Genomic DNA, 14332 nt, shown 5'->3' with positions numbered 1-14332 from the left:
AAGCTTGAAGTAGATTCTACTACACCTACCTTTCTATTAGCAGGTTAAAAATGAAGTGAATGATGGTTCCTGCTCCAAACCGCTTTCCATAGGCAGAAAGTTCCACCTGCGTCAGCAATAGGTGATTAAGGCTGTGATCCTGCAAGTGGATCTGGGTGGGCAGATCCCAATACTTGCATAGGTTCAGTTGCAGGATCAGGGACTTAGTTGTCTGGATACAAACCTGATTGTGTGATACTGATATCAGGCTTAGAACCAGCTCTCTCTCCCAACTTTTTTCCTTTTACTAACTTCATAGACTTATTTTCTCTCTCTCATTTATGTGAATGTCCTGTGGGATTAGTTCTGGTCTTTAATGGCTAAAAAAGTGTGCCATGAATACAAACTAACCTATGCTGAGAAGGTTGGACATTGTCTGCAATTTTGTAACTTTCACTTCTAATAGAGCACTCTAATAATTTTTGACAGCTCCTGAGTAATAGTCAATACTGTGAACATAGTACTCCTGAGGAGAGATTTGCCCAGCACTTAGCCCTCCCCTCAAGTAGGCTGGAATGTGGATGCTGATTATGCTTTTTGTTATAAGACAAGGTAGAAAGAGTTGAGTTCAACCACTCACTGCACAGAGTCCATAGAAACAATCTAGTGAGGCTGTGATCTGTCTTGCAGTCCAGGCAAGTAGGAAAAGCCAGCATGACTTCCCTCCTGCAGGATAAACTTTATGAGATCCAGAGTCAGGCTCCTTCTCCCAGCAAAGACTTCCATCACTTTACCATCACAAAGACAGAGGTAAAAAGTGTTCATTGACTTTCAATTAGCATTGTAAAAAAATCATCAGCTCATAATTGTGTTTCTAAAAATGTTACGCTTTGTATTCAAAGCATATAGAGCATCACACAATGTTTTCAACCTTTTTTTGCTTCACAGTAATGTCAGAAGATGTCTTTTGTGGAAGAAGTTTAGTCCTATAATTTGTATTGACTGATCTTTAATGCTTTGCTAAACAAGATGCTTAAAACAAAGTGAATTTGAATTTCTTTTTCAAACTTGCAGTAAATTATCTGACATTCACTGTGCTGTTGGTAGTGACACTTTGACTCCTTGCTTTGTTAGTTTTGATAGTTCAATAGCAACCTAATATTATATCATCATAGCAATACATGCAAAAAATTGTCTTAATATGACAGTAAGCTTGCAGAGTTAAAATCACTTATTCAAGAAATGCAAAAGCTAGGTTCCAGCAGCAGTGCAAACTTGGCTGTTTTTCACATGTATGCCCTGTAGTATATGGATAAAATTTTCAAAAGCAAAGTGACTTAGGTAGCACAGCTGAACTCTTATACACAATTTTACCCTATATTTAGAAAATGTCTAATCCAATAGTTCTCATTCTTTTTCATTCTGGGACACCAGGCATATGCACCAAGTGTCTAATGTGCCGGGAGGTGCTTGCCCTGACTCTGCCCCAGGTCCTACCCCGACTCCATCCGTTCCCCCAAGGCCCCACCCCCACCCTGCCTCTTCCCACCTCAGCTCTGCCTCTGCCCCCCTTCTTCCTTCCTCCAAGTGCACCAGGCCCTCGCTCCTCCCCCTAGCACCTCCTGCACTCCGCGGAACAGCTCATCTTGATTGGTGGGAGGCTCTGAGGGGATAGGGAGGCACTGATAGGGGGTCGCCAGTGAGTGCTAAGCACCCACCATTTTTTTTCCATTGGTGCTTCAGCCCTGGAGCACCCACGGAGTTGGCACCTATGACCCCAGGTAACAATAGGAATAAAAAGCACCTTTAATTCTACTGTCTCTCAAATAGGTCGGTTGGAAATTTTAACAAAACTGATATTTTGACCACTTTTTTTCCCCCAAAAAATGTTTTTTTTCCTGATCAGCTTATAATATGAGATCGGATTTCTTGATAAACTAACATTTATCTGTCACATCTTCCAGAAAATTGTTTTAGAGGGAATTTTGTCAGTAGTCAGGCTAAATTTTCAAAGAATCAAGCTTATACTCACTGTAAGAGTACAATGAAGGGCTTTTGGATTTCTTTGTATAGTTGATGAAGTAAGATTTAGTATTGACAGAGAATTTTTCCTTCCTTATATCTGGAAATAAGACTCTCTGGCCTCTACAGAAGAATACTATGGGATAGCATGATGGACTGCATGTATGTCTTGTTTCATATAGTATTGTCCTATGTTCCTTTCCTTTTGTTTTCATGTATGGTATAAGAGTTGTGCTTAACAAATCTTGTCATAATTGAGAAAAATAATGTTAATAAAGAGACAAACAAGTGCAAGACTGTATGTGATGTTGATTCAAGTTTTTTAGGCTGGTGAATTTAAAAACAACAACAAAGAAACAAAATCTTGTAGATAATTTCAGAGAGGCTGTGTGGTTTTGTTTTACACTGATTTACAAATGAGCGTGTTTAATTGATGCATACATCTACAGTTTTGTGACCCCCAAAAGCAGTATTGGAAGAGTGATATACTGTACAATGTTTTGGTAAGCATTTATAAAAAGCATCTTTGTGATTCTAGTCCTAAATTTGTATCTTTTCTTGAACATTTCTTTGATCTCATTACAGTATGAGATCAAAGACCTTGACATAGCTGTTTTTTGTTTGAATTTATTTTTGGCTAAATTAAATTGAATTTAGTCTCTGTATCCACACTCATTCTTCTTGGTGCTGGTTGTTGTAGGTGATCTGGAGATCATGGAGGATTTCCTTTCGGCCTAATCAAGAAAAGCTTTTCCCAAAGGAAGTGAGGAAACCCCACAGTGATTTTTTGCTGAATGAACAGTTACACAGCAAGTATTGAGTTAGCAAACAAAGAACAAACAGTATGACTAATGTTGTCTCTCTCCTCTGTGATATATAGATGTCCTAATACCACTGCTGGTTTTGGGTTATATGTTGTTGTGGTGTATGCACACTCTGTCCCCATTTTGGGATGAGTCGTGGGTGTGGGGGCACTGCGGTTACAGTCTACCAGACTGTCCTCATGCTTAAGAGAGTATGGGTCACAAGTTAGAGTGAATATGGCAGCTCTTGAGTTTGGGGCTGCGTGGCCTAATGGCCAGAAACAATATGGCTGCCCTCGGGCACAAGGCAATATGGCCTAATGGCCAGAGTCAATATGGCTGCCCTTGAGCTCAGGGCTGCAGGGCCTATTGGCTGAAGTCAGGGGCCACCACCTAGGGGGGTGACAGCTGGGGTAGAGGTACCTGGGCCCTCCCTGCTCCACCGGCTCCCAGCCCAGGGCCCTGTCAATGGCAAGTGTGGTCACCATCCAGTCAGCGGGGCTCCTACCGCAACACTCTGACCTTCCTTGGGTGGGAGATACCAGTCACACCGCCTCCCTGGGCAACTTCCTACTGTGTCTCCTGAAGCCAGGATCTGTACTCTGTCAGGGTCTCTGAGCTCCTCAGTGCAGGTAGTTTCCCGGGATTCCGACTCCGGTTGGCCAGCCATAGGCAACAGGTCTCCAGTCTGGTCCTCGGGATCGCTGGTTCCTGCAATCAAGTGCTGAAGTGGTTCCTGGGCTGGAGCCTCCACCAAGCATCCTCTCTCTTCGGCGGTCAGCCTAGAATGAGCTGGGCTGCTCCCTTTTATACTGAGGCAGCAATCAGAGCATACCCAGCAGGGTCTGATGGGGCGGGACTTCCGTGGCCCATAATGTGAGGTTAACCCTTTCTTGTCTAGTGTGGGGTATGCACACCCTGTCACATATACCCTTCTTTTTACCTGGTTAAAAAACTTTATCCTCAAATCCACAACTCATTCCTGAAATCATTTTATACTATTTCATGGATTCCAATCTATGGAATATCTATCATGTGTCTGTCTCTTCCCCCCCACCCCCAACAATGTTAGTTATATAGAAGATCCTTGGACATAATTTGCAGACCAGATTTATCCTTCGTGCCCATGTAGTAGCAATACAATTATCTATATTAACAAATTAAGTTTTTCTCATAGTGAGACGCTTGACAGTAACAAAGCTAAATGTAGTGGTGTGCAATATAGTCACTGCATAGGACTATTTTAATTTATTTCAATCCCTTTTTGGATCAGTCAGTTATTTTAGAATTATCTGTTTGTTTTTGTTACATGGTGATGGTTGTAATGAACAGGGCAATAAACACATAACCCCATATGGTACTGTAGCTATGGAGAAATCCATTAATTATTGTACATGTCTTAAACACACATTGAAAACCCTTATGCCTTTTGTGACAAATGTGATACTTACATTTCAAAGTGTTTTCTTCGGAGGTAGTTGGTGTTTATATAAGGAACTGACAAGCTTTCAGTATGCAATGGTCTATGGCATTTCTATTGCAGCATGGTGTTCTAAGACAAGGAAATGGCCTGTGTTCGTTCTGCTGAAGAAAACTACATCTTTCATTTGACATGCCTGGGCAATTCACTCTTATTATTCCACTTTTAATTATTATGGAAGCTTGCCCTAGTGCTAAATTATCTTTCCTGGGTGGTAGTTAATATTCTTTTAGTGGATTATCTTTAATTGAAATTTTCCTGGGGGTAGAACACTCAGTTCTGAAATAAATAATATTACTGTCAGTAAAGGGAATTTAACATCTCTTATTAGCACCTGTGATTTTGTTACACCTTGCCCAAGTTTAGCTACAATGCAGTGATCAGTCCTTGCTGACACCTCCCCATTTTGTACCACATGAGCTCTCTTCTAGTCCTTTTTAGTGGCAGCAGATAATCCCTTCTTCATCAGCGTGGGGTGACTTCCATTTGGTTTTAACCAGTGAGAGTTGATTTGTCTTCAGTATCATTAGCTTTACATATGTATTTTAAAAGTTCATTACACATGTGTGACATTTTGGGGATCACCCAGAGCAGGCAGGGGTTCTGTCATCACCTTACTTGTAACTTAGTGCTATGCTGCAATGGCTGAGAGTTCTGACACCAGTAGCCAGCCTACATGAATAAAGGTCTCAGCCCTGGCTTCTAGCAGCCTAGTTACTTCTTGCACGGTAACCTCAACAACCTGCTCCAGTTCAGAGTTCCCCAAATCCATCTCCCCAAGTTCTTAGCTACCAGACACTTGGGCTTTTCCTCTCTGGCTTGTTGCTCCCAAAGCCATGAAACCTGCCCTCAGTCATCAGTTCTCTTTGGGACACATTGAAAGCCCAGTTATCAGTTCTCTTTAGGACTCTGTTTGCTCATCAGAGACCTGGTTGGGGTAAAAATAAGCAAAATGTTTGATTAATAGAAAAATCATAGTTCAAGTGATTGCCCATGTCCATTTCACTGTAGGTGCATGCGTGTGCTTCAGTGCACAGCTGTCAAGAGAGGTTTTCCCTTAGCCGTATGTATTGGGGGCGGCATGAGCACCTTCTGCTGCCTTGCGCACTGCACACAGGCATAAAGGGTGGAGCCACCCACCCTGACCCCCTTCAGTTCCTTCCTACTGCTTGTGATGGTTTTCAAAGCTTCCATCCTTGCTTCTGAAAATCTTTTTGTCTAGTGTATAAATAGTGCTGGTATAGGATATATATAGTTAGTTCAATTTAGTGTCATTTAAAAAAAATGTTTTTGTGGCTCCAGTGCCCAATCAGTGTACCTGCCCTGATACTGGACATATGCCGTGCTCTTTGGGTTTCAAGCCCTGCCACTCTTGTGGTAAGGCAATACCTAACAGTGACCCTCACCCCACCTGCCCTAAGTGCTTGCGGGAGGCTAACAAAAGTGACAGATGTAACATCTGTAAAGGTTATAAGCCCTGCTCCAAGAAAGACAGGGCAGCCAAACTTAAATTAATCAGCACTCCATCCTCCATCAGAACCATCTACCAAGCACCTCTGTGTTAGTTAGTAGTTCACCTTCGGCATTACTGGTACTGAGAGGCAAATTGGTGTTGCTGGCATCATAAAATAGACTGGTACTAGGGTCATCAAGAGAGGCAAAGAGGTTGAGTTCATCTAAGGACTTGGGACTGAGCTCAAAGAGGAGGCACTCTCCGGAGCATACCACCAAGCAGGGAAGTTTGTTGATTCCAAAGACTAGTATGGGCCTGTTGAGACCAACTTCTGAAGTACCATCATCAGGATCGCCTCACACGCCGGTACAGCAGAGCACTTTCCTGATACCATCTAATCCTGAGGCAGATGAGGCTGCAAGAGAGTTATTGAACCTCTCAGTAGTGCCATCATTGGCAGTTCAGGAGTCTTGCCCAGCACCAGTGCCCAAGGAACCAAGATTGGTGGCTTCACTTCCACACTATGCAGGTTCAGCAGATTTGGCCATTACTGTAGCAATGAAGACAGTACTGTCTAGGGAAAAGCTGCAGATCAGCTCCCCTGCTCCCCTTTCTTCAGAGTCTGAACCTACCTCACCGGTACCAATTGGTACAGAACCATAATGCTCACAAGAAGAGGATTCTTCTTTGTCAGATTTTGAAGTGGGCTCCCATGTGTCCCACCCAAGCCATTCTCACCATCAGGAGCATATTACCTGTCCACCTTGGTTTCAGCACAATATCACCATGGGACATAGCAAAGAGATCCTTAGGCCACACATAGTTGGGGATTGAGATTACACCACTGACCCTTTGGGAACCTGTGGAGGTTTCCCCCTCAATCTAGAGTGTCCTCACATCCCCTCCAGCTGGCTCTGCCTACTGGCTGTCAGGAGCATTGACACTGCAAACACCTTGTGTCAGTATCAGGCCCACCACCGAGCAGGTTCAGAGCCCTTCTTACAGGCAAGCCTGAGAAGAATGGGAACTAGACCAGCCCCCAGAACCAATGCCACCCTCTTCCTCATTCCCTGATGAGGCAATTGTGGCAGACCCTATTTCTCTGACTCCTGATGATTTCAGGACACATCAGGAGTTGAAGACAATGACTTTGGCTCTGGACATCCACCCAGAGGAGGTCCAGGAAAAGTCCCACGGGCTTGTGGACATCTTGACATCGGTGGCCCCGGCTAGTATAGCTCTGCCTATTAATGAGACTATTTTAGAGCCCAACTAGATTCTTTGGCAGACCCCAGTTCCCTTACTGCCTACTGCAAAAAAGGTGGAGAGGAAGTACTATATCCCCTCTCAGGGGTTCGAACATCTATATCACCATCCCCCTCGGGGCTCCCTGGTAGTTTCAGCAGCCAATAAAAGAAAGAAAGGGACACCAGTAATCAATCCTGAAGAACAAAGAGGCCAAGAAGTTGGACTTGCAAGGAAGCTTTATTCCACAGGTGGGTTACAGCTTGGTATTACAAGTGAGAACGTTTTGCTTTGGTGATACAATTTTTCATGTGGGATACAGTGTTAAAGTTCAAGGACAAGCTCCCAAACGATGCAAAACAGGATTTCCACATTGATTGAGGAGGGCAAGTTGGTTGCCAGAGCAGCTCTGCGGGCTGGTCTGGATGCAGCAGATTCTGCAACAGATGGAATAGCCTCTTCCATCGCTCTGAGATGCTTGTCATGGTTGCAATCTTCTGGCCTCCCTCCAGAAGTTCAGCAAACAGTCCAGGACCTCCCATTAGAAAAGTAACTGTTCTTCTCTGTAAAAACTGACAAGACACTGCATCATCTCCAGGACTCTAGAGCAACCCTAGAGTCCCTGGGCATTTACATCCCAGCAGTAAAGCAGAAGGTCTTCTGTCCTCACCAGTCCCAGGGATTTCAGGGGTTTGCCCCTCAAGCCCAGCAATTGCCAAGGAAGACGAGCAGAGGTCACTAAAGACACCCACCAGCATCCTCTGCCCCTGCAGCTTCTGGTTCATCAAGGCATCATCCTCCAATACCTCATTTTGATGAGCTGGTCAGGAACAGACTGCCAGTTCTTAGAACCTTTTTCTTCCCTGATTTTTGCAAACGACCTATCCCACTTTCGTAGTGCTTGGGCCCACAACACAACAGATCAGTAGGTTCTAAGCATGGTGGAAGGGGATATACACTCCAATTTATTTCTAACCTCCCTTCCCATGTCCCTGTCCCTCTTCAGTGGCCTCTCTCATGAGACTGTGTTGCTGCACGAAATACAGTCACTTCCCCTTGCAGGAGCTATAGAGGTCCCTCCATTGTTCAGGGGGAAGGGGTTTTACTCCCAATATTTCTTGATCCCAAAAGCAAAAGAGGGGTCTCAGGCCTATTTTAGATCTAAGGGAGTTAAACAAGTTTGTGGGGGAGAAGTTCAGGTGGGTTGGGGAGAAGATCCACAGACCCCAAAACAGGCCAGAACATTGAGCTGCAATGCAGCTCCCTATGGTCACTTCTCCAGTCCATGGGCTAGAGTGGTGGCTGCAGCCCTCCTTTCCCATTGCATGTGGTGTTGAGGCTACTGGATCAATATAAATAGTGATCCTGTGGCTCCCTTCCCAGGCCAGTCCCCATAATAACTAGCCATCCCAGCCTGTGTGCGACTGGTGCAGAGACTTCTGTGGTACAGACAGCCCTTTTTTATTCTCCTCTTCGTTACAGCTGTCTTATCCACCACATAGCCATGAGTTGAAGAAGGTGAGCATGAGTTATCTCCTCCCCCGTCCGCCCCATCCAGACTCTCAGCAAATCCTGTTGCTTCTTCCCCTATAACATCTCTAAAAACTGCCCCCTTTTGTCCCCTACTGTTAATTGTAATCTTTTCCCTGCTAGATCACAGTCTCTTTCCTCCTAACACAAGGGTGTGTGCACATGCTCCTAGTGCTGGATCCTTCATCTAATTACAGTGTCACACTCGGGACCTGGCATTCATGAACATGGCTTAAAATTACTCATTTCCAGAGAGATGTTTATCTGCAGTTTATTTAGTATCTATTCTTTTCTTCCTTTTACACAGAGCAAGTGCAGAATATCTTTGGCTACAAGATGCTGGAATACACGCTGAATTTGTGTCAGGGATGTTACGATTTCCTAACTCGAATGCCTGATAACCTGATTATGCACATCCTGTCCTTTCTTAATGCAGATGACATCAGACAGCTGTCAAAAACTTGCAAGAAGTTTCAGCAGGTAATTGTATAAGTACTCACATTACTACTGATGTTGCAATGAATTTGAAGCAATAGGGGTCTTAAGGTTTTGAAGGCTGGAGCTTTACATTATCATTTTTGACACAGGGGCACTGTGATCAGTGGATCCATCACCACTGATTTCTATGGTAACTAGAGATGGAACTAGGTAGGAGAATGCAGATCTGAATTTTGAATAGTTTAGGGGTATCAGGATCTTCCCTCTCTAGTGGGAATTAGAATCTTGCTATGGAAACAAATAATCTAAAACCATATTCCACTTGGCCAGTTGAACCTTTATGTCACAGCCATGCCTCCAAACACAAGAACTGATGACTTGAATCCTAATCATCAAAAAGAAAATTCCTACAATTGTGATTTAAAAACATATGGACTTGGGGGTGGCGGGGGGAAAGAAAAGATGAAAACTGCTAGCTCTTTCTGTTTCTTTTCTACCCTCATCTAATATGTGTTTTGTATCTGAACCCCTCTGAGGAAGCTTGATAACAGCAAAGGTAAGGTTTCTTCCCCTCACTTTTTCACAGAACCCATTCTTCATTTCCCTTTCCCTCTGCACTTTCACCTCTCCCTCTCTCTCCCCTGGTGCATCCTGGGAATTGTAGTACCTGAACTCAAAGCTACTAGAATCACCTGGGAACAAACTTACAAACACAAACTGGGGTAGCTATCGGCGCCAGGCTAGATACAACAATGAGCTAAGAGTTTCACTTTTAAAATGTAGCTGCATTCTCTCCCTGCACCTTTCCTGCCAACCCTTTCCCGTCTTTGTTTTTTCACCTCTCATAAGCTCTTTAGCAACTGAATGGGGAGCCTTAAACCAGTTCACCACTCAGGTTATTAACTTAAACTTTACCATGAAAGCTGCCTAGCCAAGCTGGAGAGCAGCAATTGGGTTGACAGAAGTTATGGTTTCTTTTGAAGTTCTTCTATGGGAAGCATGGGACAGGATCTCTATGTGCAGTAGAAACCTATTTCATGCTACAGAAATCTTTGAAAGTCAGTTACCCAGAGGCAGTTCCAGCACATTGCCAGAACTGAATGCTTGCCAGCCGGTCAAAGGGTCAAGATGTTTCAGGTTTTTTTCCTATAGTATCTCATTGGACCTGCACTTTGGACTTCTAACACCACTTGGCCTGGGATTTGCTAGCTATATACACTGTACCTTTGTGTAGACGTTAGCAGAACATCCTACTTTCTCAAACAAATCAAGGGCTGTTGACAGAGTGCACGTAGGCCAAATAATATCCCTTTCCTTTATCTAGGTCCTTATGTGACTCCTCCTCACCCTGACAAGCCATCATAGCTAAGCACCATGCCACAATATCTGCTAGGTCTTGGGTCTGTGAAATTCTATCTCCCCCACTAATCAGCCTCACTGTCATGAAAGGTAGTGGTCATGGGAGGGAGAGGTGATCTCTCAGGTAGCTAGGGCCAGCCCTAAGATCTTTAGTTGCACCCTATATTCAATGGGGAGCCAATGCAGAGAGTAGAACACCAAGGTAGCGTGTTCACAGCAATCCATGTTGTTAAGCAGATGGCGGGCTGAGTGTTACTTCTTCTGAATCCCAGTCAGTTTACGTCTCTCTTCAGCATTGGCTCTTTCATCTAAAATTATCAACTGCATTAACCAATGTATGAGAGAAGTTACAACACACAAACAACTTTTATTATTCTGGTGCAGCTCTGGCTTTGACACTGGGTAGCAGAAGAATAAAATAAGCTATAGCTCTCAAATAGAACTTGCATAAAACCTTCTTCTAATACGACAGCTGGCACTTCATCTTTGTGGTAGCAGCCAGACATATTCAGGAATCAAATTACCAGCAATTTTTTTGTTTTTGCAATGAATATTTTACAGTACCCTGAGCAAGCCCAATGAACACAGTGCCTTCATTTAGTCCCTATAATCATCATTTCTCACTTTAATGATTTTAATTACTGAGAGACCAAGTCATTCAAACAGAACACGTTCAAAGGAGAAGGTAGTGGGCCTGATTGTGCTCTCAGGTACAAGAGTTTTGCAGAAATGTTACTTCATTGACTTCAGTCTGAGTTACTCGAGATTACAGCGAGAGAGGAGAATCAGACCTAGGTGACCCAGATTTTCAAGTGTCCACTAGTATTTTGTGGTTAACTTAAGATATAATCAGCCTGTTTGTTAGAACTGGGTGCACGGAGGCCATCTGGCAAACATGAGACCCTCCCCCACATCAGTGAATGGCCCTCTGTGCTGGGTGCATTTTTTGCAAGGCTCCAAGCTGAATGCCAACACTGTGCACACCCACATAGGGACCCCTAGCAAAGGGGGAGTGTTGGGGCACTGTGGGTGGGAGGAGGCATGACCAGACATCCCTTTGGCCTACTGATTTTTCTGCTACCACAAGGCCCATAAGGACTATGGAAATGGGAGGTGCAAATATAGATAATCCTCAGGGCTGCCTTAGTCTGTGCCAGGCGCCAAGACAGCACCAACCAGCTCCCAAATAGGGAAGGCATAAGCTACATCTCCTCAGTCCCCGTGCTGGCACTGGACCGGGGCATTTCCCCTTCCTTTGGGTACATTTTGTAGAATAAGATATTGGGGGGGGGCAAGGGCTCCCTCAACCCCCTCCAGATCCCACTGTCCATCATTTATACTGTCCCCCCGACCCAGTTCATAACACAAGGGGTTATCTGAGTCACACAAATAAGCAAGAGTAAGGTTCTTTCCCCTTTCCCTTAGGAGAGAGGGCAATCTGGGTGACACCAAGACAGGCAGAGGTAGCCTGTCTCTCAGGTGGTCTTTCTAGACTCAGCTCGATGTGCTTGGTCTATCAGGATCTATTGCCTGTTAGTGGGGCTACCTTCAGCCCCTCCTCTTGGGACATACTGCTTTACAGCTGGCCTGTGCAGCTCTGGGAGCAGCACAGTCTGTGACTGGCTCCTTCTCAGCTGACCTGTCTCTATTATCAGCCGTCTCTAAAGCTATGCAGCCTTCTTCCTGTTCACCCCTTCCTGTGGCAGGTTTTCCTTTTTAAGCTCCTCCCCTCCAGGCAGAAGTAGTCTTGCAGGTGTGCCTCATTAGGGCTGAATAGGCCCAGAAGAGCTTGTTAATCTTGTCTCCCGTAGAGCAAGGGCATGTCCCTTCACAGATGTAAATAATTTCATTCAATAAAACTGGCATAAGTGGCAATTGCACCGTTTGGCATTCAGCAGATGTGCAAACCAGAAACATACACACCAAGGAGACGAAGGTATAGGGAACTGTAGGAACCGGAACTAACAGAGGATGCAAGATAAAGCCGCTTCCCACAACAAGTTTAAACTTACATCGACCACATCACTCCCACAGGACAAATTCAGCTCTAAGATAAGGAAGTTCATCTTCTACTGATATGATTCTTATCTCACCCTGTTTTTACTAAGGAATTCCATTTACTTAAGTGGAGTTACTCTTGTTTCATCAGGATGGGAGATTAGAACCAGGCCAACTGGCTTCAGTAGGCATTGCAATCACGTATGGCAGGGTTGGTATGCACAGAGTACCAAATCAGTGCAAATTCATTTGGTCTGCACACCCAGTGTCCCACACTGTCCCCTTACGAGCTGCACACAGAACACATGTGGAAGGAGGGCCAGTTGCCTCCTCTGGACCCAGTGGAGGCCTCTCCCTGGGATCTGGAACATGCATGGGGAATGGAAATGGGACAGGCTGCGGGGAAAACACACATCAGCCCCCTTACAGCCAGAACAAAATTCCCTGGAGAAGATAATACAGGCTGTATTTTCTGCAGAGCCTTCTCCCAGTGGTTGCCAAAAGCAGTCAGCCATTGGTGTGTGCTGCCAGGGTCTGGAGCTAGTGCAGCAGCACAGGGCCTCTGCATGAATGGCCTGACCTCCTCTTACTTATCCCCCAGGCTTAGAAGTGGGCCCAAATGCCTTTCCCATGGTGGGCCAAGCTCCTGTCTTCTTTCCCCCAAGGGATGATGTAGCGGAGAAGAGGGGATCACTGCAAGGGGATCCTCATGGAGGTTTCCTTCCTGGGCCTCCCTCCGACAGGTTTATCTTTGGGAGGGGGTTGACCCGGGACACTGAACCAAATTACATTACTTTGTTGCTTATGTTCATCTTCTTATACTTATACCATCTTTTAAGACACCACTGAAATTAGTCCCTGGTCTTGCTGTGAAATATTTTGCCAAACAAGGGTATTATTTAGCTTGACATTTTGGAAAAGGTAGAATTTGTATTGATATTAGCAGTCAAATCTCTTCTAAACTTGTGCCACTTTTAACCAAAGTTTTTTTCCCCATTGGCTTCAATAAAATAATATAAAGGAAAAACAAGCAAAAACAACTAACCACCCCCTATCTCCCCCCCCCACACACACACACACACCCTGCAAAAAACCCCAACAACTAGCTATGAGGGAGTCAGATTTTGAGGTCATTTACAATACTTTAAATCTGGAGTAACTCCTGTGACTTGAGATTTACACCAGTATGTTCTAAAATGAGATCAGACTATGGCCTAATGAAGTGTATATTGAGTAATAACCATTGCAAATATTTATTTTAGTTATGTAGCAGTGAAGAACTTTGGGAAAGAATTAGACTGCTACAAGATAAACACACTCATGATCTGAAGATTATGAGGTTCCCAGTTTACAAGAAGCTAATGTACTTCAATCAAAAGCCCAGTCATCAGAAACAGATGCAAAGACGACAGACCACATTCTTCTAAAACTGTTTGGCAATTATCAGACTAGACTGACAGACCACACATCTTTTTTCATATTATGTTGATATTGTTATTAAAAGTCTATTGTGAAGATCAAGAGAATTATAATAAGTAAATATGAATTGTCTCTAGAAGTTTAAGAGATCACAGAGCTTTCCTTTCATAAATTAAAACTGAAAGGAGTGGATTTAAAAATCTTTATTACAAATAATTCATCAGAAAAAGATTAGTGATTTTTATACCTTTCTCTTTGTGTATGTGTGTTTTCTTTGTGCACGTAACATCATTTTTGTGTATAGTCAGTTTCACTGTTTTGTTGATGATTCACAGCTCTATTGGGGCACTATTTAGCCAAATCTGAAAGCGAACCCGTGGTGTAGCTCAGATGCCTGCCTAAAGGAGTCTTTGAAAAAAATAAAGACATGAAGGAATGACTTACAGCAATTTATTTTATTTTATTATGTAGAAAACTTAGGGTGTTTTCTACATAATAGTGCTATTTAAAGGGTGCTGTATCAGAAAACTGAGTTGTTGAAGTTGCCAGTGTGAAGTTTTTGAAATGTAGTCAGTATGCATTTAAAAATGCTTCAGGCCATGAATA

General features: G+C 43.9%; 2 protein-coding genes across 6 annotated transcripts in view; one reads left to right on the top strand and one right to left on the bottom strand.

The window, feature by feature from the left end:
* Positions 1-693: 693 nt before the first annotated feature.
* On the top strand, positions 694-13977 carry LOC120375042 (F-box only protein 36-like). 2 transcript variants are annotated; one of them, XM_039495620.1, is made up of 4 exons: positions 694-789; positions 2702-2810; positions 8820-8992; positions 13570-13977. In XM_039495620.1, exons 1-4 carry the CDS (start codon positions 694-696, stop codon positions 13732-13734), a joined length of 543 nt encoding a protein of 180 aa, XP_039351554.1. In that variant the 3' UTR covers positions 13735-13977. The 2 variants fall into 2 exon arrangements, 1 of the variants encoding a protein (XP_039351554.1); XR_005586411.1 differs by lacking the exons at positions 694-789; positions 2702-2810; positions 8820-8992 and adding an exon at positions 9237-9506 and having other exon boundaries at positions 13570-13706.
* The window catches only part of UPF3A (UPF3A regulator of nonsense mediated mRNA decay), a 63384-nt gene continuing 52290 nt past the window's right edge, over positions 3239-14332 (bottom strand). Inside the window, exon 11 of one of the 4 annotated variants that reach the window (XM_039495562.1) lies at positions 3239-3515. In XM_039495562.1, the coding sequence (XP_039351496.1) occupies positions 3375-3515 (141 nt within the window). In that variant the 3' untranslated portion in view covers positions 3239-3374. Of the gene's footprint in view, positions 3516-7206; positions 7555-14332 lie in introns of those variants that run through there. The other 3 variants (XM_039495544.1, XM_039495552.1, XR_005586406.1) reach the window with 3 other exon arrangements.

The sequence above is a fragment of the Mauremys reevesii genome, linkage group 1 (assembly GCF_016161935.1).
Source record: "Mauremys reevesii isolate NIE-2019 linkage group 1, ASM1616193v1, whole genome shotgun sequence".
Taxonomy (NCBI): domain Eukaryota; kingdom Metazoa; phylum Chordata; order Testudines; family Geoemydidae; genus Mauremys; species Mauremys reevesii.
The sequence above is the reverse complement of the archived record's forward strand: the minus strand, read 5'-3'. Positions and strand labels throughout refer to the sequence as shown.

What these genes read in the sequence shown, in the direction of transcription:
- LOC120375042 (XM_039495620.1), top strand. Translation starts at nt 694, where the DNA reads ATGACTTCCCTCCTGCAGGATAAACTTTATGAGATCCAGAGTCAGGCT. An exon ending in GCTGAATGAACAGTTACACA is followed by an intron (nt 2,811 to 8,819) that starts GCAAGTATTGAG and finishes CCTTTTACACAG; the next exon opens with AGCAAGTGCAGAATATCTTT. An exon ending in CTTGCAAGAAGTTTCAGCAG is followed by an intron (nt 8,993 to 13,569) that starts GTAATTGTATAA and finishes TATTTATTTTAG; the next exon opens with TTATGTAGCAGTGAAGAACT.